Below are 27,136 nucleotides of genomic sequence, written 5' to 3' on the forward strand. Positions count from 1 at the left end.
AGCCCAGCCAGGGTCACTTTGGAGGTAGAAGAAGAGAAGGGAGGTTGTGGACAGCTTGGGCAGTCTTGTCCATCCCTTTCCCTTCTCCCCTTAAAGACCAAGGACTTTTGCTTATCCTGACTCCGGCTGATTCTGAAGCCTCCAGACTTCACAAAAACCAAAACAAGTCTTACCCTGGTTGTTGCAATACATCTAACTGGAGATCTATATTCTTCTTCCATTTTTGTCAAGGCAATGATGGTTTCTGCAATGGCATTTTTGGTGACACGGGACCATGCTTCAGATAGATGACCCTATTGAATAGGATATTTTTTGGAAAAAGCCAGATACAAACAGATTAGCTTAGTCATGGTAGTTAAGTAACAGCCAAGTAAATTAACTTGAATCAAGTTATCTCTTTCAAATATAATTAACTACTGACATTGTACATGCTATATAGATAAGAAATCAAAGGTAAAGATTTCTTTAAAAAATCTATACTCTGACCCAAGAGCAGTAAAAAAAAAAAAAATTTTTTTTTCTCCCTCCTAATGATTTCACAGGTATTTCTTTGTAGACATAGATAAATATAAAGTGGAAACACTAAGCCAGACATGCTTCAGAAAATGAATTTTAAGAAAACTCTTAATAAGCCACTTGTGGCTTGTTAACTATCTTAATAGCACTTCTGATAAAAAGCCCCCTTTGGAACTAAGGATCTATATATATTTAAAATTTTTCTCAAGAATATAAAAAACTTGCTGCCATCAATCTAAATTGTTCTCTTCAGTTCTAAATCGTTTCTATCTCATGAGTATTCTGAAAAAATCCCATTCTACCAAAACAAACGAAGAAGGGAAGATATTTATGGTGTTTAGAAGAGACGGCTAATAAAAACGTGCCTTCCACCCCTCCTCATCTTACCCAATCCCCACTTAATTGCCTCTTGATCTGGAAAGTTTTTCTAGTCTAGATCAATCAAATCTCTTTTTAATTTATTTATTTACCTATTTTACCTATTTATTTGGCAATTTAATCATGTATTATCTAGTAACATCTGTTGTACTGACAAGTTACTTATTGCTTGAATTATTTAACTTTTCACAATTATACTTTGTTTTCCCACGACTATAAGCTCTTTGAGAATAGGAACTATGTCTTATTTCTCTTTTTTGATGAGGAGTACCCTTTACACAGAGTAGACACTCAATTGATATTTAATTGGCTCATATGTTGATAATGTTAAGGTTAAGATACTTTCCAATTGGCTTATTATATACTTGGTATTTAGAGTAGTGAACCATTGCCAAATCAGTTTTCAGAAGCTAAAAGTCTGAAGTATTTCTCTATTCTGATTATAAGCAGCAACTGATAAAAAGCAATTCAAAGCATGAGAATGATCTTTAATAAAGTAGTCATCTAGATTGCAGGCTGAATTAGGTTCTTAATAGATTGCAGCTGCTGAGAGCAGTAACAGAAAAAAATGGGTCAATCAACTAATACATTGCATTGAATTTTTTTACTCATTTGTTCACTCACTCAACTAAATGCTTATTTAGGTACCACAATGTATAGACACTGGGAAAGATACAAAATAAATATGATGTGTATCAATTGTATCAAATTGTATCAAACATGAATCAATATAGTATCAACTGAAGATAAGCAATGATGAATCTCATGAAATGGTCTTTATTATTGACAAGAGAGTTATAGTAATGTATAGTATTGTATGGTATTACAGAGAGAGAGGTTGCTATTGAACTTCTGCCTCTCCACTAAACTACATGAACTCAGGAGTTTAAACCATCACCAGGGATTTGGCTTCCACTACTGTACTCTGTGAACATTAGCTACATGAGGGACTATGCCACCTAGCATAGTCTATGTTAGCTTCCCCAAATACTCTGAACGCAAAATTAACTATTGGGCAAAGATCAAGTTTCTTTAGGTCACTATTTATTAACCATCATCTTCCCTCCCTCGATATCTTTGCCAGAAGGACACAGCACATAGTTGAGAGTAGAGGCAGATAAATAGCATGTGCCACAATGAAAATTAAAAAGTGCATCATAATTAGAAATAATGTCTTATGTGACAGGGTTTTCTAAATCCTTTTAGACTTTTTGCTTTTCATAATTTGGTTAAAGATAATATTCTGTTGCTTTAAACTTAAATACTTATTAAATAATATGTTGAAAGAAGAAATTCTGCAGAGATATATGAAGTGATTTGATAACTTTACAACCCTTGTAATAATTCTGAAAGTAGCTTCATTTAAACATCTGAAAGAATTCTCACAGAAAGAATGAATTTAATATTAACCGCAAGCACATCACATTTGATATATGCCTTGAGGAATACATGAAAATAGTAAATTATAACGTGGAAAGCAGAGAAATACTGCCACTAATGAAATGACATATAGTTTGATGTACTAGAAGAGTAACATTTAACAGCATATTATGAAAACACTGACATATTGTAATATGCAAAAGAAAAATCACCACAAGGCTGACCTCTTCCTCAAAATTCTGCAAAATATATTCTTTATTTTGGCTTACCATAGTACAGTCTCTTTACATAGATTATAGTCTCACCAATAGCATTCTCAGAAGACTAGAAACTTACTGCTGCCATGTCCTTTATAAGTTTAATAATGATCTCTGAAATCTGGGTGGGTGTTGAGCCCTTCATCCACCAATGGCTTTCACCTCGTCGAATATAACTACATAAGATAATTAACAAAAATATTACGTCACAACAATGCAGGTCATCATAAATGACTAAAAATTCCAAAGAGTTAAGGTTTCATCATTCAACTTAAGAATTAATTTAGAAATTAGTTTGTACATTACTTATTTTGGAATACACATATTCAGCACAGAAATAGACAGAACATTTCATTTGGCAGGGTGAAGACAGTATGTTAAGTTCTAGATTTGGAAGCAGAAAACTGATTCCAATTCCAAGCTATGACATTATTAAACCTTCTGGACCTAGGTTTCCCCATGTATAAAATGACTTTTGGGTATAAGATCTTAAGGATCTAATTTCAAGAAAAGATTTTAAATATAGCTCCATGGAGAGTAGTGAGAGAACTTAGCCTATAGTTAATTTCATTAATTCTCATATTATCCTTATAAAAATGATAGTGGTAACTGGCAAACAAATTTTCAAGACATGAAAACTTGAAAGAAGGGAAAAGTGATTTATCTAAGAAAAAAGAGTGAATCAACTACATGAATATAGGTCACTGAATTACAGAACAACAGAACTGGGAAAGACCTAACAGGACATCTAGTTTGATGTCATTTTCAATTTGTCTGAAATCAAATATTTAGTTCTTTGACTAAAAACTAGGTGTATTTTGAATTCCCAAATAGAGGGTCACTTCCCTTATTAGTTTAAGATTTAAATAACTCTCACCAACCTGGAATTGAAAATCATTGGAAGGGTAACTGTTGTAACTCCTTTTCCTGCAGCAGTACCAGCTGTTCCTGTGATGGTAGTTCCTTTGGCCTTTAACTGAACTGTGAGAGCTTTTGCTATACATCCCAGGAACATATCCAAGATGCCTAATTTATTCCAGTCTCCTTTTTCTGTTGAATGAATTATATCACTAATATCAGCTGGTGGAAGAGACTTCACGCCTATGATGCTGGCCAGGCGATTAGGGGTCACTTCAGGCAAAACCCGCCTTAGCAAAGAGGTTACCTAGTAGCAAAATCAAAAGAGCAGTTCAAAGCAATATGCATCAGAGGAGGTACCTTCACCACTGAGTTGTGAAATGGCATTTTCCTTACTAGAGATGGCATGTTACCATGCTTCAATGAACTCAAATTGAAAGCTAATGTTATCTCATTTTTGAATTTTCACTTTCTTAAAGGTACATTGTTATTACTACAAAAGTTTTAAGAATAAAAGGTGGATTTCCTAAATAGTCATTACCAATGGTCATTTCTTAATTGGTTCAACATACCATGAAAAACATGTCTTTTTGTGACAGGATTAAAATAGGCTTATGTACCAAATTAGCATGAATGTAAAGAGCTGAAACTATGAAAAGGTGTATTTGAATCAGACAATGGAGCATCTATTCGATATAAGACCATGACTCTATTAGCATATTCTCTGGCAAAATTCCTGGCAGTTTGCCTGCTTCTCCCCCTAAAGACCAAGGACTTTTACTTATTCTGACTCAGGCTGATCCTGAGGCCTCCAGGGAGCTAGGCTGGACTTTACATATGAACACAACAGAGTAACTTTGCTTTTTCAAAGCCTCAACTTTGTCATGAAAGCATGAAATTAAAATATGAGCAAAAAGCCTTAATATAATTTCTTTAGAGCAATGTACCTGTCTCTGCACTCTAGGAGAGGCTGTGTGTAGCAATGAAAAGAGATCCTGAAGCAGAGTTAGTTGCTGAGCAAGGTACTGTCGGCCCACATTAGACCCACTCAATGCTAGGACCATGGAGAGGAGTTCAAAGCAATATGCATCAGAAGAGGCATCTTCATCATTGGGTTGAGAATTAGCATTCTCCTTGCTAGAAATTGCATGTTCCCATTCTTCACGGACTCGAGTAGCTTCCATTCTAATGGCCTGGACTATATGGGCACATACCTACATCAGCCAAAAAAACAAAAAACAAAAAACAAAAAAAACCAAAAACCAAACCACACTTTTAGGATAATGTACACCCTATTAATATAAAAATAAGAACTAGTGCAACATTTCACTCATTGTTTTTTATAGTATGTACTATCCCAATTGTGGAAAATAATTTTGAATATTAAGATTTTCTTTACTTTGTATACTTTGATATATCAAGATCACTTTTAAATTTAAGTAAAGCACTAATGGGATATTAATGCTTTCATTTGGTATAATGGCCACTTAAAATTTTTACATTAGCTTCATTTCTACATCTATCCATTCCATATCCAGAAAGCCATACCTTGTCATGAATAAAAAGAGAAAAAAAATTAAAGCAGCTTAGCAATACTAACAGATCAACTGAATCTGAAAAGATATAAAATATTCCACATTCTACTAGAGTCCCTTATCTCTATAATGGAGGAAAGTTTATTTTCATTTACACTTTTCAGGGCTCAACTTGGTCATATAATCATACACTTTTCAGTTTTAACATTTCCTCCCTCCCCCCCCCCCCGCACCCCACTATTGTTATTCCTCCTGATATTAATGTAGTGAATGTGTATCTTATTTTCCTGGATCATTTAAGTTTCCTTATCAGTTTCTGGCTTCCTTCAAATCTCAGTTAAAATTCTTGAATTAATCCTTCATACATTCTGACTATACTCAGATGTTTTCATTCTGTTGGTTCCCATTACTCCCATTAGACTGCGAGCCCTTAAAGGTAAGGATGGAGAAAAAATTAGAAATATAGGTAAAACTGAAATGTGGCTTTCAAATGATCAGTAGAATTATTGTTTGTTCATTCTATCAAGGTACTTCAACAATATGGGCAATATTAAGCTGGTAATTTCTGTTCTTAATTATTTTCTTAAATATAAAAAACAATGAAGTTTTAAAATTTATTAGCAATAATGATATATGGTAGCCTCAAATGTAAAACAGAGGTTAAATAAGAAATGTATTCTGCAACAGTTTTTCATTTGAAAAAGAAAAATTCTATCTTTCTCAAGCCATTTGGTAAGTACCTTTCAAATATCCCTTTTTTTTTCACCTATGAAAAGGCTAGAGTAGATGGCTTCTGAAGTTCTTTCCAGCACTAGTTTTATGATCTTATGATTTTCTTGGATACTCTTAGCTCCTTTGTTCTCTCCTGGTTCTCTTCCAAACTGTCTGGTTAATCATTTAAGATTCTTATCTATGTCTTGCCCTACAACTATGGGTTTTTCCAAAGCTCTTTCCTAGGTCTTCCTTTCTTCTTTCTTTTTTATGATTTCATTTGCTTATAGGGGCTCAATTATCATCTCTATGCAGAATGATCCATATAGTTTTAGCTTCTCTCTTAAGAAATAACTTAACATTATCAATGGTTTACTATATATAGTCCCAGTAAAATATAAGATCTTTTAAGGGAAGGACTATTTTTTCATTTTGTTTTTTATATCCCTAGCACCTAAATGGTTTCTGGATTGGATTATTCCCTTTACATTGTTTAACAGAGTCGCCAGCACATTAATAGACACTTAATAAAGTTTATTACTTAATGGTTTACTGCTAAATTCTTTTTTAAAATTGTCTATACTTGGTATTTCCACTTGTTCATTTCCCATTGTTTAGTTTCGGTAGCCCCTGTGAGCAAATGACAGTCTTTTCTTCTAGTTAACTAAATGACCAGTCAAGCAAGTGTTCACTTGCTTTTTGCTGAAAGGTTTATAAGGGTTTCAGCTAAGAAGAGAATGCTGGACATTTAACACCTGGCTAATTAAGTTATCACTCTAGTAATTCAATTGAGTAAACCAACCTGCTTTTGTAAATTTGTTAGCTTACTCCTACTGAATATGATTCCAACCATGTGTTCTTTTAGGTCAGCATCTGATGTCGTCTTTTATGCAGGAAAAAACAAAAAACAAAACAGAAATTATTCAAAATTGATTAATTTGACATTTTAAATTATTTTCAATAAGAAAATTAGTCAATCATCCAAAAAAAGCACAGTGATTTCAAATGGAAGCAGCTAAGAAATCACATAGATAGATACTGAGTTATTTTGTTTTGTTCTCTAAAAGTTATGAAAAATCAAAAAAAGATAAAATGTCCCAAACTAAAATTTTTTTTTCTTCCTCAAAATTATGCCCAGGGCTTGTCAGAGAAGCTCAAGACCAGAATAGTGTACTGTAGAGATCAGATATTATTTTTGATCAGGAAGCCTTTTGTAACTGCTTCACCTAATTAATGATTCTTTTCCATCTATGAAGTCCAATCTTTAGAACGTTTTATTTCAAGTAACCTGACAATGGAGAGAGAACATGGCACTTGGAACTGGGAAGGTCTGGCTTTAAATTCTTATCTCAGACATTAATAGCTTTTGTAACCCTTGGGAGTCACTTTAATCACTTTGAGCTTCAGGCAAATCCTTAGGCCTCACTTAACTTCTCAGTTCATAGAATTTCTAATTCTAGGAATTCCCCATGTAACAAAATAAAAGATTTTCCTGTATCACTTATTTAATAGTATTTTATATTGTACTTTAGTTTTTTTTTTTTTTTTGGGTAAACATTTCAGTTTACAAACATTGTAATATAAGCTCTCTGAAGGTTAATATTTTCTTATTTTTGAAAATCTTGTTTTTTAGGCTGCTTAGATCTTTTCTATCCCTTCATACCTAATCCCTAATTCACTGTATGAGACAGTGCTTGCATTCAGCCATTCATTACTTCTGGACAGTATTTTTCTAACAGTCTCTTAATTTGTCTTTTTGATTTTAGGTAGGAACTTCTTTCTCCACTTAAATAATCTTCCCAAAGCACAACTCTGATGGACCAAGTCACTCCCTTCTTAAATCTTTAGTGGCCTTCTTATGGCTTTCAAGATAAATTATAAACTCCACCTAGCTTGAAAAGTCTACTCCAATTGAACTGCAAATTTTCTTTCATGTATTCTATATATTTGAGACTAATAGCCTAACAAGTTTTTGCCTGACTTTATCCTGCTTCTCCTAGTTCTCTGTATTTGCAACAGCCTGTATCTCAAAACTGGCAGTGTGCTTGTTTCTCTTCTCAGGTGAGTCCTACTACTCAGGGAGTGCCTCTTCCATGAAACACTGTTTGATCTTCCAAACTGGAAGTACCTTATCCATCCATCTATCCATCCAATAAAGTTCCTGTATTAGCATGAAAACTAAAGGCAGAGACTAAGTCACTTTTCATCTTGGCCTCCTTAGTGCTTAGCAAAGAGCCTTGCAGGTTTTCTGTTGGCCTGAACTGGATACATTTAAATTTTTAAAATCTCCTCCTGGCCTTTCATTTTATATAGGGAGGAAATGGATGAACATGTTTATTTAAAGTGAACTAGTAAATTACAGTTTTACACATTTTTTTTTTTTTGAATTAAGGAGAACAAACCAAGATAAATATACTTTTTAGATAAAGCAAAATTTGCATCAATTCAAAATACTAGACTAGTTCCCCCTACCTCCCCCCTCCCCTTTATTGTGTTGCTACATTTCATTTCTATTATAGAAAAAATATAATTCTTGTAAAAGATACAAAGAAAGCTTGTATAACATGATTAAAAAATATATGGAAAGAGTCAGGACAATTCCCTAATGTAGGGAAAAGCTAAAAAAATTTGATCAAATTGAAATAAGAGTAAAGTGGGAAAAGAAAGAAAAAGAAAGCAAGAGTTGAAGAATATAATTAAATACATTGTGTACTTTTTCCTCTCCTTCGGGTGAAGAAAGAAGTGTTTTTTCCTCTTGTTCTGGTGTAGGTTCAGCATCTCCTGAAATAAGTTTTCCAAATACCTGATAGGAATGAAAGAAATATTAGAAATTACTATAAAAAACAGGAAATCTGTTTGAAGATTATACTATCAAATCTGTTAAGTCACCAGAATTATACTATTTAGAATTTCAATGCAAAATAACATCAAATAGCTACAAAAGTTTCCAAATAGACATGTATTCTTTTTTACCTTCTATTTAGAAGTCACCTTGCTGGCTGTTTACAGTCTTTCTTTTTCTTTTTCCTTAGTAGTATTTTATTTTTCCAAATACTTGTGAATATAGTTTTCAATATTCATTTTTGTAAGACTTTGTGTTCCAAATTTTTCCCCCTTCCTCCTTCCTCCTCCCTTCCTCAAGAAAGCAAATAATCTGATATATGTTAACTATGTCTACAACTTTTCCTAAAATTTTCTAAAGAAGTGGAGCTTCTACTTTCTGAATGAAGATGATTCCTGAGAATGACTTTTTAATTCCTGATCTCTCCTTCAGGCTCTTGATTTGCATTTCTTCTTGTCTACAACTTTAGGGATGTAACCTGAATTATTAACTGTAACTTGTATTCAATATATGCAAAATCAAACTTCATGTTTCCCTCTTTCTTCTGATTCTACTATTTTAATCAGTGGCATGACAATTCATACATTTTTGAAAAATCTGAAACTACAAGACTACTTCTGACTCTCTCCTCTCTTTCACTTTATAAGACTGAAGCATCTATATCCAATAAGTTATGGCTACCTGGAAATTCTGCTGAGCACACACTGACCAAGGACAAAATTTATCCTGAATCCCTATGTCCCAGAGAAGAATTTACTAAGAAGCACAATCCCTAAATCAAGCTGTTTAATACAAAAGGTATACTTCTGGGATGGCTCTAGCTTTGTAGGCTGCTTCAAGAGTAATTCTATAACTTGTATTCAATATGCAAAATCAAACTTCATGTTTCCCTCTTTCTTCTGATTCTACTATTTTAATCAGTGGCATGACAATTCATACATTTTTGAAAAATCTGAAACTACAAGACTACTTCTGACTCTCTCCTCTCTTTCACTTTATAAGACTGAAGCATCTATATCCAATAAGTTATGGCTACCTGGAAATTCTGCTGAGCACACACTGACCAAGGACAAAATTTATCCTGAATCCCTATGTCCCAGAGAAGAATTTACTAAGAAGCACAATCCCTAAATCAAGCTGTTTAATACAAAAGGGATACTTCTGGGATGGCTCTAGCTTTGTAGGCTGCTTCAAGAGTAATTCTATGTTTGAGTTTAGGGAGCAAACTTCTTAAGAGATAAAGTGAAGTGGCTGAGCATCTTTACCTTAAAATAGAAGAGGATCTTCTACATGAGGCTTATGGCTGGAGAGATAATAAGAGCTTAGACTCACATTATTGAAGAACAGAACGCCTATATTTTGCTTTACACTATCAATATGAATTATTCAGACCGTGCAGATTCAACGGGAGCAGAGTGGGAAGTGAAGGAAGAGACCACAAAGTGTTTGTTTTCTAGGATGAATCTAAACTATAGGGTTAAGGGTCAAGGCTGGAGGGGACTGAGTAGGGTCTATGGAAGAGGGATGCCAATGTGTTAAGCTGCTGTTGGAGCAAATTTTGAATTACTGTGACTCTCTTAAATGTTACGGGTATTATTATGAATTCTACAAATCCATTACACTTTTTGCATTTGCTATGACCAGAAACAAAGGTAGATCGCTACATGATCTGCACCTATTACCTTGAGTGTGTATGTAGGAGCTGGGGACTCTGTAGCCACACCTGTGGAACTCAAGACACCAGCTATGCATGAACTATACTCAGCTTTTTGAAGGTAAACACACCAGAAGAGAGCAAAAGAATCAAGAGTCTGATTAGTTCCCAAGACTAGAAGGAGTTCATATAAACCGAGAATTTGGAGGGAACAAAGAGACATGAGTTATAACTATTTAGTATTCACTCATTTATATACATATTGAATATACAGGAAGCTTCTTGAGCTGAAAAAGTCTGTCCTGAGCTCTCTTCTCTTCCTCTTAGTCTCTAGGTAACCCCCTTCAATAGAGATTTATATATCCAGCTTTAGTGTCTCTTCCACCGTATCTTGCAATTAAAAGTCTAGTGAATCCTGAAATAGATGTTGTATATGCATTCCAAATTCAGCATATAAAAGAAAACTCATTATCTTTCTTCCTAAATTCATTCCTTTTCCAAAATTCTATTTCTTTTGAAGGCACTCCTAACTCTCTAGTCTCTGAAGTTTGGAACCTTGGATCATGTTAGACTTTTTACTCTCTCACCCCACATATTGATTCAGTTTTTAAATCTTGTTGTACAGCTCCACAATATTTTTCACATCTATTTCCTCCTTTCCACTCACATGGCCACTACTCCAGTTCTGGCTCTAATCATCTTTAGTCTAAACTTTTACAATAACCTCCTAATTGGTCTTCTTGGATTTTCTTTACAATCTCTAATTTAGTTTTCCACAAAGACATCTAAGTGATACTTATAAGTTATAGAGGTCTGACCATATTATTATTCTTTTCAATAAACTCTAGTAGCTCCCAGTTATCTTTAGGATCAAATGCAGTTCTGTTTCATGTTTAAAGCTCTTCACAGGCTGGTTCCAACCCACCTTATCCTATATTACTTCTTCTTCATGTTCTCTTTGATTTCCCCAAACTGGACATTTTACTGTTTCCTCATACATGACATTTATTATTTTCATGTTCTACCATTAGAATGAAAATTCTATGAAGGCAGGGATTGTTTTAATTTTGTCTTTGTATCTCCTCAGAATAGGTGTTAATAAATATGTATTGAATGATGGCTTCTCTCTGCTGATCTTGATTTATATGTTTCCCATCATGCATCCCCCTTGGATTTCTAGATAGAACCATGTGCTACCTCTTCTCAAAACCCTTCATTGGATTTTTACTGCTTACCAAGTAAAGATTAAACCCTTCTGTCCAGCATTTCAAACTGGTGATGTTTCTCTTTTCCCATCTCATTCACAGTGTTTCAGTCAAATGGCTTCTGCTTATGCTCATCTCTCCCCAATTCCAGGATATTATTTCTGCCATTCTTCATGCTTAGAATGTCATTCCTTCCTTTTGTTGGCTGATGGAATTCCTTCCTAGTCTTCCAAAACTAACTCATGCTTTCTTTTCCGTGAAATTGTCCCTGGTTCTTTCATTTCTCCATCCCTCCCTGCCACTACAGACTGATAAGGATACACTTCACATAACCTTTGTTTAATAATTCTTTAATACAATTCACAATGTACAGTATTGGTTAATGTTGCTGTCTGAGTAGGCGATAAACACCTATTAGGCTATAAGCTACATGAGCAGAGCATTTGTGTCTTATCAAAGATAGGAAATTAGCACAATGCTTTTTTCCTGGCTAAGTATATAGTAAATATATATTAAACTTCTATAACTAGCACCAGCAGTGTCCTAATATACCTACAGACAGTTGTTTGCATAAAATAACAAGATATCTAGATCAGGGATGAAAAAGATAAGGAAGAGGAACAAATTAAAATGGAGTGAGAGGCATTGAGGGCTGTGAAAAGTAAAAAAGATTTTTTTTGTTAGATATTCATACTCCATTTTGCTAATTATGTCTTCTTTATGGTTTGCTAGTTTTAAAAGATAAAAACAAGAAGAAAAATGACAATGCAAAAACAATTGGAAAAATGTATAAGGATAAATGGGGCCAGTAAGGTGATATAGAGGATAGAGTTTAGAGTCAGAAAAATCTGACTTCAAATCCAACCTCAGACATTTATTAGCTTTAGAACCTGTTTACCTCAGTTCTTTATCTGTTAAAAGATAATGATAATAGCATTTACTTCCCAGAGTTGCTGTGAGGATCAAATGAGATAATAATTACAAAGCACTTAGTGCTTGGCACATAATCAGAATTATTGTCAATAATAATATTGTTATCACTATGTAACTAAGGATACCCTGTGTGCAAATATGATTAGGAGAGAAGTAAAGAGTCTCATATGAGAGTTAATGGCAAAAGACTCAATATAGAAGTATCTTTGGGACATTAAAAAAAAAATAAATAAAACTAGGGGTTAAATAGATCCTTTAAGAAAGTTTGAGCATAAATATGGATAAAAACCATACAGAATCAGAAGGTGTGAGAACTCATATCCTACAATGGTTGAAGGATCACAAATACCAATGATATTGCAGAATTAAATATCAAAGTGAGTCCCACACTCAAAAATAATTATCTTTAGAGACTTTCTCCTTTGCCCCATATACTAACCAGTTTTTAAATCTTTCTAATTCTATATCTTGATTTCTACCCCTGTCTTTTCATTTAAAAAAAAAAATTACCTTATTTAGTCTAGTCTCATCTGGATTATTGCAGAGTTGGTTGGTCTCCCTAACTCAATTCTCTCCTCATTCCAATTCCTCTTTCACACAGCTGTCAAAGTGGTTTTATTCAGTGGGGTTTTTTCCTCTGATTATGCCATTCTGCTATTCAATAATCTCCATTGGCTTCCTATTATCCCAGCTTGAAAATTAGATTCTTTTGTTTGGCTATTAAAGCCTTTACAACCATCCCTAGCTTATCTTTGACATATTATACACTCCTACCTATTCTACAGTCTAACCAAGCTAGCTGTCACTCTGTTCCTTACACATCACATTCTCCCTCCCGTCTCTGTGTTTGGGCTCTGCTGCTTCTCCCTGGCTGGCATACACTTGTTCCTCAGAACTACTCACTTCCTCCAAGAGGTTGCACCACAAAGCCTTTTCTGATCTTTTCCAGTTTGTTCTCTCCCCGTGTTTTACTTTATATTAATATTTAAATTAATATAATTAATAGTATACTTATTCTGCTACAGAGCAGGCAGTTCACATTGACTGACTATTGCAATTCAAGGACATGAGGCAATGATAACGTACCTGGGAAGTGATAAGTCTGAACACTCGTAGAGTCTCTGCTTCACAGTTTCTTTGCTGGGCCACACTAGCTGAGATCTGACCTGCAATTTTAGTGCTTTCACCATCTTTCCAGCCCAGGACTTTAACTTGTCGAACTCTCAATGTGTTCTCTGGGCCTTTTAATTCAATTTTTACAATGTGGTTATCCCCGCCTGGAAGTTCACTTGTTACCCAACCAATGTGTCTGGAATCTAGGTCAACCTGAAGTCAGAGAACAGATATGACTGAAATAAGTCAGACCTAGAAATATGTGTATAAGTTGTCTAAGAGATACCATTGAAAGTAATTACAATTCCAAGTAGAATACATAAAATACATAAAATCAGTAAAGCACTGCATATGACAATAAAATGTCAATAACTATTTTGTGATTTAACCTGACATTTCCACTAATACTATTTGAACTAGTAATTTCAATTCTCATAAGAGTAATGACTAAAAAGTAAGATAGTATTACTTAGCTTGGAATATTTTCTCAAGATCCATATTTAGCATCCAATCTAAAGATTTATTACTGTTGTTTGTTCATTTTAGAACTATGATACATTATTTTGTTATGTAAAAAAGGAAAAAAACCGATCAACTTTCTACACAGTGTGATGGCATGATAGATAAAAATGCTGAATTTGGTGTCTAGAAGATTTGAGTTCAAATCCTGCTTCAGACACGTACTACATGACCTTGAGATCCTGAGAAAACCAATTATCCTGTGTTTACTTCAGTTTCCTCATTTGTAAAATGGGGATAACAATGACATTTTACTTACAAGGTTGTTGTAAAGATCAAATGAAATACCATATATAACATGATTATAATGCCACCTATTATTATAAAGTCACAAATAGAAACAGAATTATAAAATTATAAAACCTTTAAGAGGGAATCACAAATGTGTCTCTCTGTCTGGGTATTTATTTATTTATCTATATATCCAAATTATGAATTCTACCCACAGCATTCACTGCAAATGATCATGAAATACCATAATTCTTCTTTTAAGTAATGGGAAATGAACTACTCTGGAGCAGCTAATTCCTTCTTCTTTCTTTCTTTCTTTTTTTTTTGGAAAAATGCTAATTGTTAGAAAGAATCAGCTAGATGACACAGTGAATGAAGTGACAGGCCTGGGGTCAGGAAGACTCATTTTTGTGAGTTCAAATTCTGCTTCAGACACTAGCTATATGACCTTGGGCAAGTCACTTAATCCTATTTGCCTCAGTTTCCTCAATTGTAAAATGAGTTGGAGAAGAGAATCGAAACCCATATGAGGTAATGAAGAGTTGATCATGATGAAAAAATGACTGATTTTTGGAAAGTTTTTCATCACCTTGAGCTTAAATCTTTCCTACAACTTTGATAAAATTTCATTTCTGCAAGAAGAATGACCTAAAATTATGAAAAAATTTTCTGATTTCTGAAGTTGATATTTTACAGATACAGTTTCTAACATTGAAGTGAGATGCTGTGCACAAATAATTCATCCGTAAATCTGGCTACCTGGAACTCAAGACATGTTCTCCTATAGAAATAATTATAAAATAGCCATATTCTCATGTTAGCTTACAAAATTTATTTATGTATTTATTTTTGTAGCAGATTTTGAGGTCCTAACAACCTTTTCAGGAAGAAGATAGTTGGAAATGCAGTTCCCCGGGCAGTTCAGTACTCAGGAAATAATGACAATAAGCAGGCTATTGGAAAATTGGGAATGATTGCCTGGATTAGAACTCACCAGTATAGAGATGCCCTTCAAGTTCCTCTAACCTTTATCATTTGTTAAATGGAAGAATTTCAAATACCTGTTTGATTCTGCACAGGTCTTCTACTGCTTTGCCAGCCAAGAAAGTCATTGAAGTCACTTTGTTCTGAAATGGACAAAAAAAAGACACTCAAACACTATTTTGATCATGTAATTTCGGTATTCAAGAACCTTCATTGCCTTCCTATGGCCTACCACATTCCTCCTCTGTCTTCGTCAATGAAACCTTTCAATAACTTTGATTTTCTCCAAGTAATTATTGTACTTAGAATTTCTATATATCATTTAACACTTGATAATGCTATTTCTAATAAAAGTGTGCCATTCTAAAATGTTAAGTTAATCTTGATTTCTTTAATAACACTCTAAGATCTGTGAGAGCACAAAACTAGTTGTATACCTTCTGGTATGCCCCCAGAATGCTTAGAAAAATGAAGACCACAATGTAGGTAACTCAACACTGGCTGAGTGAGTTTCTCCTTCCTTTCAATTCCATATTTATCAAATGAATGGCTGCCCTCATCATTCTTTTTCTTACTACCCACTCATTCTTCAACTACTGGTATTCTAGTTTCCATCCTCATTGCTGCTATTTCTTTTTTGTGCTCTAAAATGTATCCTCAAAGTTTAGCACTTAGAACTCTCCTCTCCTCTGCCTGAGAGTTTCTTCTTTGGAGAGGTTCATTTGTTTATAGTTTCAACTATTACCTCCAGGCAGATTTCCTAAACTATATTTGAAGCCCTTAGTTTGTCCAGTTGCGTCTCTTTAACTGCTTGATAGATATTTGTATTTATATAACTTGTTACCTAGAAATCAATATGCCTATAACCAAATTTATCATCTACCTGCTCCCCAAACTAGATTATTATTTTAATAGAACCATGGCAATTAAGAAATGGAAGGGGCTTTAAGATGAAGGCAATGAGGCCCAGTAAGGTAAAGGGAAAGAACTATTCTGTTTATGTTAGTGTTACCATTATTTCCATTGGAAGCATTATAAATGCTAGTTGCTGAATCTGTCATTTTTGCTATCTACTCCTATCTTATCCCTTAAATCAGTTTGTATTTCATTTAGGTTCCCTAAGTCCCCAGCTCTCCCTTCCTTCTTATTCCTACTGCTCTTATAACCTCATACCTTGATGATTTCAAAAGCCTGTTTCACTCATTTCCTATTGTCCAATCTTTCTATTTCATATTGTGTTATATACACCAATTCTGGATGGATCTTTCTCAAATATCCTTTCAAAATGTCACTTTTGTGCTAAAAACTTAATTATTTCTACTGTTTCCAAACAAACACCAGCTGTTTAGCTATGGATTTAAGGTTCTTCATAATCTGGTCTGAACCTATCTTCCCAGCTATATCAAATACCTTCATCTAGCCAAATTTTTCTTCTCATTGTTCCTCAAATATACTTTATGAAATTGCTCATTATTTCTATTTATTGAGACTGCAATCCCTGCTCTTATTTGTTTGTTTAAATTTTACCAATCCTTCAAGTCCTGACTATGTAAACCTACCTATTACACCTTCTTCCCTGAATACTCCTTGGTGAATAACTTTCCTGACAATCCTATAACACTGAACTGTCATTAATCGATGCATCTTACATGTACTTGAAGTACTTGCTAGTTATATGGTATCTTTATTGGTCTTATATAGTGAATATATTTTAAATTGCCTAAGAGAAGGGATTATTGTCATATCCTTTAAAAAATTAGTGTTTATCTTGTTTAATTTTTATTACCTACATTTCTCAATGTTTTCTTTCCTCTACTGTCTATCTTATACTTTTTCATTACTATAATAAAACTTGTCATGAGATAGTAAGAACTGGTTGACCATTGACTATGCTATACCACAGGAAGGTGAGTTATGGTTATACTATAAATCAATACTGACCCAATTCTATAAGAAGGGAGTTATTTTCCTAGGAAGACAAGTCCCAGTTGACACTATTTTAACTAATCTCAGAACTATTAATCAAAGATTTCCTAGTAAATTTAATTTTTTTCTATCTGTTGAGAAATAAGATTTCCTATATAAATCATTTTTACTAAATCTGGACATTTCTATATAAGATTTTTCACCTATATAAAAACTAAATACAATATTCAGAAATAAAAATAATTTTATTTACCCCAAGGTCTCTTGAATTGTCTACATGAACGGAAACATAACGGGCATTGATTCCTTTTACACAATTGATTGTGATATTCTTAGTTTTGTTTTTATCCTCATCTCCTGACTCCCAAAAGGTTTCTGTTGAACCATCTGTCAAACTGCCAATCATGGCAGGTCTGCTTGATGTTTTAATGTCAACAATGCTGGTTAAGTCTTTTAAACATATTACTATACATGATTCCTATTAGAAAGAAATGAAAATCATTAGAATATTCAAAACAAAGTCCAATACAAAGATTTATAATAAAAGGAAAAAAGAAAAAAGCTTAGACTAAGCTAGAATTAAATTGTCCAAGATCAATTCTGGTTTCTAGTTAACTATACTTTTGAAGGACATTATGATGAACATGAAAATCTTCTATAATACTAAGAATGAAGAATTAATAGCTTTAATTTCTCTTTGGTTAAAGATTTAGACAAGGGTAAATAATTTCCTAACAGCCTCTTTCAAAAGTCAAAGAGATATAGTAGAATGATTAAGAATGTGAAAGGGACTTTTTTCTTCCAAATTAATGTTTTACATTAAAGAGTGATAGATAGAATGATAATAATTTTATTACATTGTTACAAAAGCCCCATGAGGCAATTAGAAAAAATATAATTTACATTCACGTGCATACACACACACACACACACACACACACACACACACACACACACACACACACACAGCTTTCCTATGAAATGTACATTAGAATATAAAATTTTCACTTGTTAATAAAATCTATATTAATGTATATATCTATCTATCTATCTATATCTAGAAAGTGACTCAAGCTTAGAGTAGGTAAGTACACATCTCCTCCATCTAACCACTGAAACTTCTCATTGGAAGGTGTCCTGGTTTCAGTTAATTCATTATTGTCCAAGGTTACTTAACTATTATTGGATAGAACTGGGGTTTTGAATCCAGAATTCTACTACAGATTCTACTACAGATCCAATAATCCTTCTACTACTTTTTGTACAAATTGGTAGTTCCTTAAAATTGTTAAAATTTAAAGACATACCTGACTCATAGCTTCAAAGCCGGATTGTATACTGATGCTAAAACTTTCTTCACTATCTCCATCATCTGATTTTGAAAGAATGTTGTTAATATGATGAAAAACATTGCTCTGATGGAGGAACTGATGGTCTGATTGCTTGAATTTGAGACTCCAACACCTAAAAGATTATAAACAACACCAGATTATTCTTTATGACAGTTATTACAGTACAAAGAAAATCCTGAATTAGCACTATAAATATATTTATGCAAATGTTAAATAACACAAAATTTAAAGTTCTAAATTAGCAAATAATAATGAAAAAGGCTAAGGAAGAAAATAATTATTTATAGTCATTGAAGAAAATATAACAGAAAATTTAGCTGGAGCAAGGATAAAGGAGAATTGTAAGAAAAACAGAAAAGTACAAGTCCATTTAAAAATATAGAAATTAGGCATATGGAATTTGAGGCCATGTAAAGATTGAACTGAAATTCACTCCTTGACTGGTGCTCCATTTATTATAATGACTTTGTACTTCTAACTAATCAACTTGATGATACTATTACTATTCTGAAGGATACAACAATATTTAACATCCAAACTCCTATGTGTGTGTGAGAGACTCTCCTAGATAAACATTTCCCGATTCTCAGCATTCATAATTGCTCTTTCACTCCTCAAGTTCATTTACCTATTCATTCATTCATTCAATCAGTCAAAAATTATATATTTAGTATTTACTATAATTAAAAGCACTAGGATAATCACTGAGGAAACAGACAAAAACAAAATAGTTCCTGCCCTTAAAAAACTTGCCTTCTATTGAGGGGAAATGTTGATAAATAAGTCAATACAATGCAAACTCACATACACATACACATATATGCCTGCATGTGTATATATTTATATAGAGAAAGTAATAAGTTGAGGTGGGGACAGTCCCTTTTAGAGAAGGCACTTTAAAGGAGGAAAGAGTCCCTTCCAGGAATTGGAGTAGGAGACAATATTGTACGGAGAACAACAGGGGGCCCATTTGGCTGGAACACAACAAATTAGAGAAGAAGTAATATAACTTGAAATGAAAAAATAGGACCAGAGATTTTTTTAGGATTTTAAATATCAGAGGAAATGGTATTCTAATTTTAGAGGCAACAGAAAGCCACAAAAGCTTCTTTAAAAGGCAAAATGTGACATGGTTAAATATAGTTTAGGAATATTATATTGGGAGCTATGTCTAAAACTCACCTATTTATATGGTGCATCTCCTCCAGGAGAATGTAAGCTCCTTGAAGGCAGGTATTGTTTTGCTTTTTTGAAAAGTCTAGCACAACACAGTCACTTGTAGGACTCAATAAATATTTGTTTTTGGATTGAAGATACAATATTCCTTTTGCTTCTCCTATCACTGGACTATTTAAAAATGATGAAAGCCAAATTATCCCCTCAGGTCTCTATGTCCTCCACTGGTATAGTTTTAGCTCAAATTTGAGGTTTTTCTATGGTGTTTTTAAACTGTGAGTAATAAGAAAATAGATAGATAGTAAACATAACAAAGAAGGAAAAATTTACAAAGTTTTAAGAAATCTCAGAAAAGTTGTCCTTTCTTATTGATTTGATGAAATTGATTTAATGCCCCATTCGTTTTAGTTTCTCAATATATAGCTGTATTCTCCTTTCTTAAGGGGTCTGACCAATATCTCTACATCTCTTAATCAGAGGGCTGTTTTTCCTTAACATTCTCTTTATTCGACCCTATAGAGAAAGATGAAGGTGCCACAAGTGATGAAGGAAAATTTGAGGGAATGGAAAGAACAGTGGTGCAAAAAAACCCAAAAAAACTTTTAATAAAGAAATCTTTTAAATGTCATGAAAAAACTGTTGTCTTTTCAGAAAGAAGGCTATTTTGGATATATCAACAGGCAAGCTGGGGCAAGGATTCTGAGTTAAGGAGGGAATCATAGAACTATAGATCTAGAATTATAAAGGATCTCTGTAGTCAGCTAGCACAATCCTTTTATCTTACAGATGAATAAACTAAGGTTATTTTCCAGATCAGAGCTATGACTTGAACCCAGCTCTTCATGGGGTAGAGCTCTAGCTCTTGTCCCATTCTGCTCTGGAAAATGAAACACCACCAGTCTATGAAGAGGGCTGGAAGAACAGGATGAAGAGAAGGGATGTTTCTATGATCAATGCTGAGAGCAATCTTTTAAAAGCCTGTAAGGTTCTACTTGGATTTTACTAATTTTTCAGAAACTTTATAAGCATTTTAAAACTTTAAAAATTTTCAAAGATCTTTTCTTTAAAGTGGCTGAAAAATTAAATATCAGAATACCTGAGGGCCATTTGTTGCAATGAACTGCCACTGGGTAGAGACATCATAAGGTCTGAGATTGTCTGAAGCAAGCGGTGGAACGTGTGTGGCAAAGGATGAGCAGCTTCACCTGCAATCACTATATCTGAGAGTGGATGTTCACACACTCTTGTATCTTTCTCCTAGACAGACATTAAAATCAAATAGTTATGAATGAATGTTTTTATATAAGAAACTTAAAAAAAAAAAAGAAAAATAATCTGCAATTTAAATGCATTTTCAAAAATCTGCACTTAGTAATCTAAAGAAAATATCTAAGTTTTGTATCTTAGGAAGGAAAAACAGTAATTATATTTATGAAAAATGAAGATATAATATATATAATTTCCAAATATCTTTCCAGATCTGAACATATATAATTTCTCCTATAATTTCAGTTTTGTCAGTTTGGTAAATGAGTGTTTGCTGTTATCATGTGTATAATATAAATCAGACTCATATACACAGAACTGCATCCCTTTATTCTTGACATAATTATTCAGTTCAGATTTTTTACTGCTATAAAATGGGAAGATGAAAAAGAAATAAGAACAAAGTTGCTAGTTATTTATCTACCTACCTACCTACCTACCTATCTCCCACAGAGATATTTATATATTGACTCCATTGTAGCTCATTTTTCCTTTCCTCCACGCCCAACTTTTCACTGCCCATTCTTTCCCCATTAGCAAACTCTCCTTAATTCTGCATGCCTGTGCTTTCACTTTATCATTCTCTGGAGATTATTAAAACATGAATTTCTTCTGAAGATGCTGTCTCCCTTGCCACCCTCTCTAATACTGGCTTCTCTTCTCACTTACAAGATCAGGAAAAGTCAACACATTTCTTGTTCTCCTTTACCACAATTACTCAGCAACATCTCCTCCTCTGAAATTCACATTATGCTCTACAAAGAATAAAGTACTTGGTGTCAGGAGTACCGTGGGCTTCAGCATCTAATAGTCTAGTGAGCATGGGCCAGTTCTCTGAAGTTTTTGCCCTCTGTCTGCTTTCTCTGCTTTGTGAATCATGACCTTTGGATAACTTCCTCTCCCACCTTTTATCTTCTCAGTCTTCCTATACTTCTAGACCTCTCAAGTTCTCTACCTCACCCTTATTGCATTCTCTCAGCTAGTGACTTTTGCTTCCTAATTTAAAGAGACATTTGAGCCAATCTCCTCCCTTTAGATATCCTACCCTCTTTTGTTTTAGTCTCAGAGAATACTGTGGGCCTTCTCTTCTTCAGGAAAGATCTCATTATGCCCTACTTCTCCATCAATCGTTCCCTATTTTTCTTTCATCTTCAAATTCTTATCAGCTGACTCCTTATCAACATGCTCAGGTTTCTTCCACTACCAAATTTCTACCAGACATTCTTATGTTCTAAAATCCCTTGCAATTTGTCTTCTAACTTTACTAATGCACTGAAAATGATTTCTTCATTTTTAATGTGATATTCTTTTCTCAGCCCTCATTTTCTGTAAGGTAAGATATTGCTGACCAACCCTAGTTTATCCTGAATTTTCACTTTCCTCTTGGGTTATTTTTTCCCTTTGACTTTGCTTTTTTATTGATTATCCTACATTGGTTCTCCTCTCCTATACATCTCCTATAGATGAATGTTTTTCTTGTTAGTTCATCCTCCAATTCTAATGTATCCTAAGTTGGATGCCCCCAAGGGACTCTTTTATTGGATTCTATGTTAGTAACTTTTGTCTCTGCACAAGTCATAAAGATATATATGTCTAGTCCTAATCTTTCCCTTGAACTACAAGTGCTGCATCTTCAACTGCATGCCAGACATCTTTATTTGGTAGCCCATTAACATTTTAAACTCAACTTATTCAAAAGAGAATCATTACCTTCCCTCCTAAATTTGCTTCAATTACCAACTTTTTTATTTCTGTTGATACTACTATGTTTTTATACATCCAAGCTTAAAACTTTAGATTCTTTTCTCTCCCTCATTTTCCAATTAATTGCTAAAGTTTCTGTGATATCTCTCACATCTCCCTTTCTCCTTGCCTATCACCACACTTTAAGTTCCCATTACTTTTGACTTGAATTATCCAAGTCCTTACTGTTCACCCAATTCTAGTTCTTCCCCTTTCCAAATTGTCCTATATACAGTTAACAAAATTATTTCAGTGCACAGATATGACCATAGCATCCTTTTGCTTCAGAACCTTTGGTAGGTCTCTACTGCCTTGAAGGCAAATGTTAACTTCATAGGTCTAACATTTAAGACCTTCCACAATGTGGGTCCAGTCTATTTTCCTGACTTATCTGACATTATTCCTCTTCATGCCTGCAATATTGACATAAATTTGAATGATTATATCAGTTATTCCTCAAACTCAGAATGCTGTTTTTTTTTAAAATTATTTTCCCCAGTTACCTAGGTAAAACAAGGTTTTTGGGAGTTATATTCATTAAAAATATATATATAACTTCATATAAATTACATTAGGAGAAAAAAATCAGAACAAAAGAGAAAAACTATAAGAAAAAAAAAACAGAAAGAAAAAAGTGAACATAGCATTTGTTGATTTACATTCAGTCTCCACAGTTCTCTCTCTATGGTGTTTTCCAAAGTTTACTGGACTTTGGATCACTAAACCGCTTAGAAGAACCAAGTGTATCATAGATTATCATCACACAATCTTGCTATTGTTGTGTACAATGTTTTCTACTTGTTTCACTCAGTATCAGTTCTTGTAAATCTTCCCAGGCCTTTTTAAAACCAGCCTATTCATCATTTTTTGTAGAACATTAATATCCCATTATTTTCACATATCATAACTTATTCAGCCCATTCCCCAATTGATAGCCATATACTGAAATTCCAATTCCTTGCTACCACAAAAAGAGCTGCTACAAACATTTTTTGTGCATATGGGTCCTTTCCCCTTTTTAATGATTTCTTTGGGATACAGACCCAGTAGAAACAGTGCTGGATCAAAGGATATGCACAGTTTTATAGCCCTTTGGGCATAAGTTCCAAATTGCTCTCCAGAATGGCTGGCTGGATTATTACACATCTCCACCAACATTGTGAATGCTGCTTTTTTGGCTTCCAAAACATTCCTTTCCTGTTTCCATCAGAACTCTTTTCTCCTCTCAAGGCCAGCTTTTCCATGAGGTTGTCCCTGATTTTTCCAGGGGAAAATGTATTGTCTCCCATCACAATGTCCAACAATAGTATATCTGGGTTTCTCCATAACATATTACTCTTCTATTGTACCCGTCTGTATACATTTTGAACCTTTCCCGCTCCAGCAGAATATCTGCTTTCTGAGGGCATGACGATCATTTTTAAACTACGCATCTACAGCATTTAGTATTTAGCATATGGTATTTTGTTCCTATTAGGGACTTAATACAATTAAAAAAAAAAGTAAATTGAAAGACAGTGAAATTATAGGGTTAATAAAACTACAATTCAAGATGTTTGTTTTTACAACTTTTATCTTCCCTTGCTTTATGAAAATTTAAAATGAGAAAAAGAGGTTAGAAAAATAGCTAGCTCTCAATCAATGTCTCAAAGAGTAATGAAGAAGCTCTAAATCTTTCAATGATTTCTGCAGAATCTATTAAATATCAACTTACAGAAGAACTGAATTCCATGATTCTGGTGAAAGTTTCTTTCACCATTTGATTTGTTGCAGTAAAAATAAGGTTGAAATTAGGAAGAAGAAAAAGCATTCCATAGTACAAAAAAACCCAAAAAACTACCTTATTAAGCACAATTTTATGTAACTGGTAATCTGTTTTGTTTCATTTGAATCATATACCCTTAGAAATTTTTATTTGATATAGCATACAGAATATGCAACTTGGTTGACTTTTTTGATATTTGTAATCATTCCTATGAGAAATTAGTTATTCTTTTCCAGAAATATAAATATTTTTAGGGTAGAACCAGATTTAATTTTTATTACTTTTTTCCCCTAGGAAATAAACCCATTTTAAGTGAGGAATCAATATGTATGGAAAAATTTGTTTCTTATAAGCTATAAGAATGATGGATAAACTCTCAATTTTTTTCTGTCCAAATGAAATACTGTTATTTATAAGGAATTTCATATATACCTGTTCTGCATTCTCCTTGTTTGCTTTATTTTCTTCATCATCTTCTTCCTCTGGTTCCACTGGAGCAGGAGTCAGTGAAGCCACAAAATGCCAGAGAATATCATGGAGAGAAGTGGTTTGGATGACATTACATAAAAGCCAGTTGAAAGCCTAAATAATTGAAGTTGCAGAGATAAAATTTGTGTGAAATAAATTAAGTAGCAACAAATACAGTATATATGAAAAGAAACATAAACCTTTTCTTAAACATAGGCATTCTGAATTCATATATTTAATAAATAGCCCAGGGAAAGATAAGGAATTTTGGTCAAACATTTTCTTAGAAGTATGTTGTCCTTTAAATAGTCTTAATTTCACTTTCAACCTCTTTTAAAAATTGAGGGAAATAATCCTGTATTATTAAGATAATAAAATGTTCCCACCCTATTTTGTTTTACTTCTTTGAATAAATATCCTAAATGATGTCATAGCTCTTGTCAATTAACATTCAGCATTACCAAAAGAAATGATTTTCAAATGCTGAACAATTAAATTCTCTCTCTTTTTTAAAAAAAGAATTTCCTATTACCAGTGTTGATACTTATTTTCTAAAAAAAAAAAAAAAAAAAAAAAAAAAAAAAAAAAAAACAAAAAAAAAAACAACCTAACAGGAGACACAAAGTGATAATAAGTATGTTGCTCTTAAAACACTTGACAATTAAGATAGTTTTAGGTTATATAGAGAGGTAATTAATAATAATTAATTGCATATTACTGGAGAAGAATCAAAACATGAACATCATTTCTAGCCCTTTGGAATTCTCTTTATATTAACCAAAATGAAATTAGTTTGACTTAAGGAATTTTGGAAATCAGGTAACATAGTTAACTATTAATAATTTACTTCAATGTGCTTAAATTTGTAGTTAGTAACTCAGTTAAACTGAGTCAACACATAGAAGACATGATGTGTTAGAAGGTGATATGAATTTGGAAACTCAAAATGAGCTGGCTTTAAATCCTAACTCTTCCACCTGTCTGGTCTTGGATAGGTCTCTCTAATCTTTCTGAGCCACAGTTTTCATATCTGAAAAAAAGAGTGGTTGTCTGGATAGCATGGAAATATATTCTAACTCTAAACTTATGAAATTTAAGGTTATTTCTCTATAAAGTAGGTATCTCTATTTTTCCCTTTCATTGCCAAATTTTCAGAGAGAGTAGTTCAGACTTACTGCTTATACATTCTCACCATAGCAGCCTTCACTTTCAGTGTAAAATAGAAGTTTATTTTAGGGAAGAGACACACTAAAAAGACTCAAATGATACACAATCAGCAGAACACACCTTAAGATAACTAGAGAATGAGGCTATTTATTAAGACAACAGAAAACTTACTCTATCCCACTATTTGAAGTTTGGACTGAGATGTGTAATGCTATACAAACTGCAATAACAAACTGAAAAGGGATATTTAGTATTGACACTTGAGGAAAGTATTATTCAGTTAAAAATGACTTTCTTACTATCTCTGTAACAATCTCAGACAAGTGACAACCACTTTGGGTCTTAATTTCCTCAACTGTAAAAATGGGGACTGGATTAGATGGATTTTTAAGTCCTATCCAGGTCTCACTCTATGATGAAAAAAATCACAGAGATGGTAAAACAGTGGGATTTAGTTTACTAATTATGTATGAGGGAAAAAAACCTGTTCCCTACAGCTAAAAGCTATGAAAAAAGAGGAGAAGGCAAAGGCTCAATGAATTATGTGGATAAATCTGGCTTCCTTTTGATGTTATTCCTTGACTCTAGGAACTGTAAAGGAAGGGTACTTAATCTTAAAGTTATTTATTATTTCTTCCCTTTCCTTCATCCCATATATTCAATTAGTTGCCAAATCCTGCCAACTTAATCTCCTCAATATCTTCACACCTGATTTCTGTATAGTTCTGCTGTATCTACCCTTTTCAGGTCCTTATTTCATTTTGCTTTGACTATTAAGTTCATTTTTTTTTTTTTTTTGGCTTCTAGTTTATCCCCTTTCTAATCCCTTCTCACTGCTGCCCAAGAAATCAAACTAATGTTGTACATAAAAATGTTCACCTCTTCACAAAACCTTTAGTGGTTTCCCATGGTCTACAATACAAAGAATAGAGCCTCATTTCTAGTATTCACAGTCCTCCATCATTTGGCCCTAACCTACTATTCATTTAACTTCCTCTGTCTTCCTACCAAAGTGGATCACTTTCATTTTCAGTGGGCTCTTTTCATCTCAACATCTTTCTGAGTACCCCCTAATGCTTAGACAATTCTCTACCCATTCTGCACTTTCATCTTGTGAAGCTGTTTATAATAGAAGCCCAGCCAGGATACTAACTAGT

The 27,136-nt window shown here is 33.5% G+C and overlaps 1 protein-coding gene across 1 annotated transcript in view; it reads right to left on the minus strand.

Moving 5' to 3' along the window:
• Window positions 1-27,136, minus strand: part of MYCBP2 (MYC binding protein 2) — a 318,733-nt gene that overhangs the window by 27,282 nt on the left and 264,315 nt on the right. The window contains exons 62-73 of the mRNA XM_051983950.1: window positions 24,777-24,926; window positions 20,667-20,827; window positions 18,350-18,506; window positions 17,296-17,520; window positions 15,194-15,259; window positions 13,356-13,595; window positions 8,340-8,438; window positions 6,438-6,518; window positions 4,337-4,603; window positions 3,413-3,696; window positions 2,611-2,707; window positions 174-293 (exon numbers count right to left, since the gene is read on the minus strand). Of these exons, the coding sequence (XP_051839910.1) occupies window positions 174-293; window positions 2,611-2,707; window positions 3,413-3,696; window positions 4,337-4,603; window positions 6,438-6,518; window positions 8,340-8,438; window positions 13,356-13,595; window positions 15,194-15,259; window positions 17,296-17,520; window positions 18,350-18,506; window positions 20,667-20,827; window positions 24,777-24,926 (1,947 nt within the window). The remainder of the gene's footprint in view (window positions 1-173; window positions 294-2,610; window positions 2,708-3,412; window positions 3,697-4,336; window positions 4,604-6,437; window positions 6,519-8,339; window positions 8,439-13,355; window positions 13,596-15,193; window positions 15,260-17,295; window positions 17,521-18,349; window positions 18,507-20,666; window positions 20,828-24,776; window positions 24,927-27,136) is intronic.

This window comes from Antechinus flavipes, chromosome 3 (assembly GCF_016432865.1).
Source record: "Antechinus flavipes isolate AdamAnt ecotype Samford, QLD, Australia chromosome 3, AdamAnt_v2, whole genome shotgun sequence".
Taxonomy (NCBI): Eukaryota; Metazoa; Chordata; class Mammalia; order Dasyuromorphia; family Dasyuridae; genus Antechinus; species Antechinus flavipes.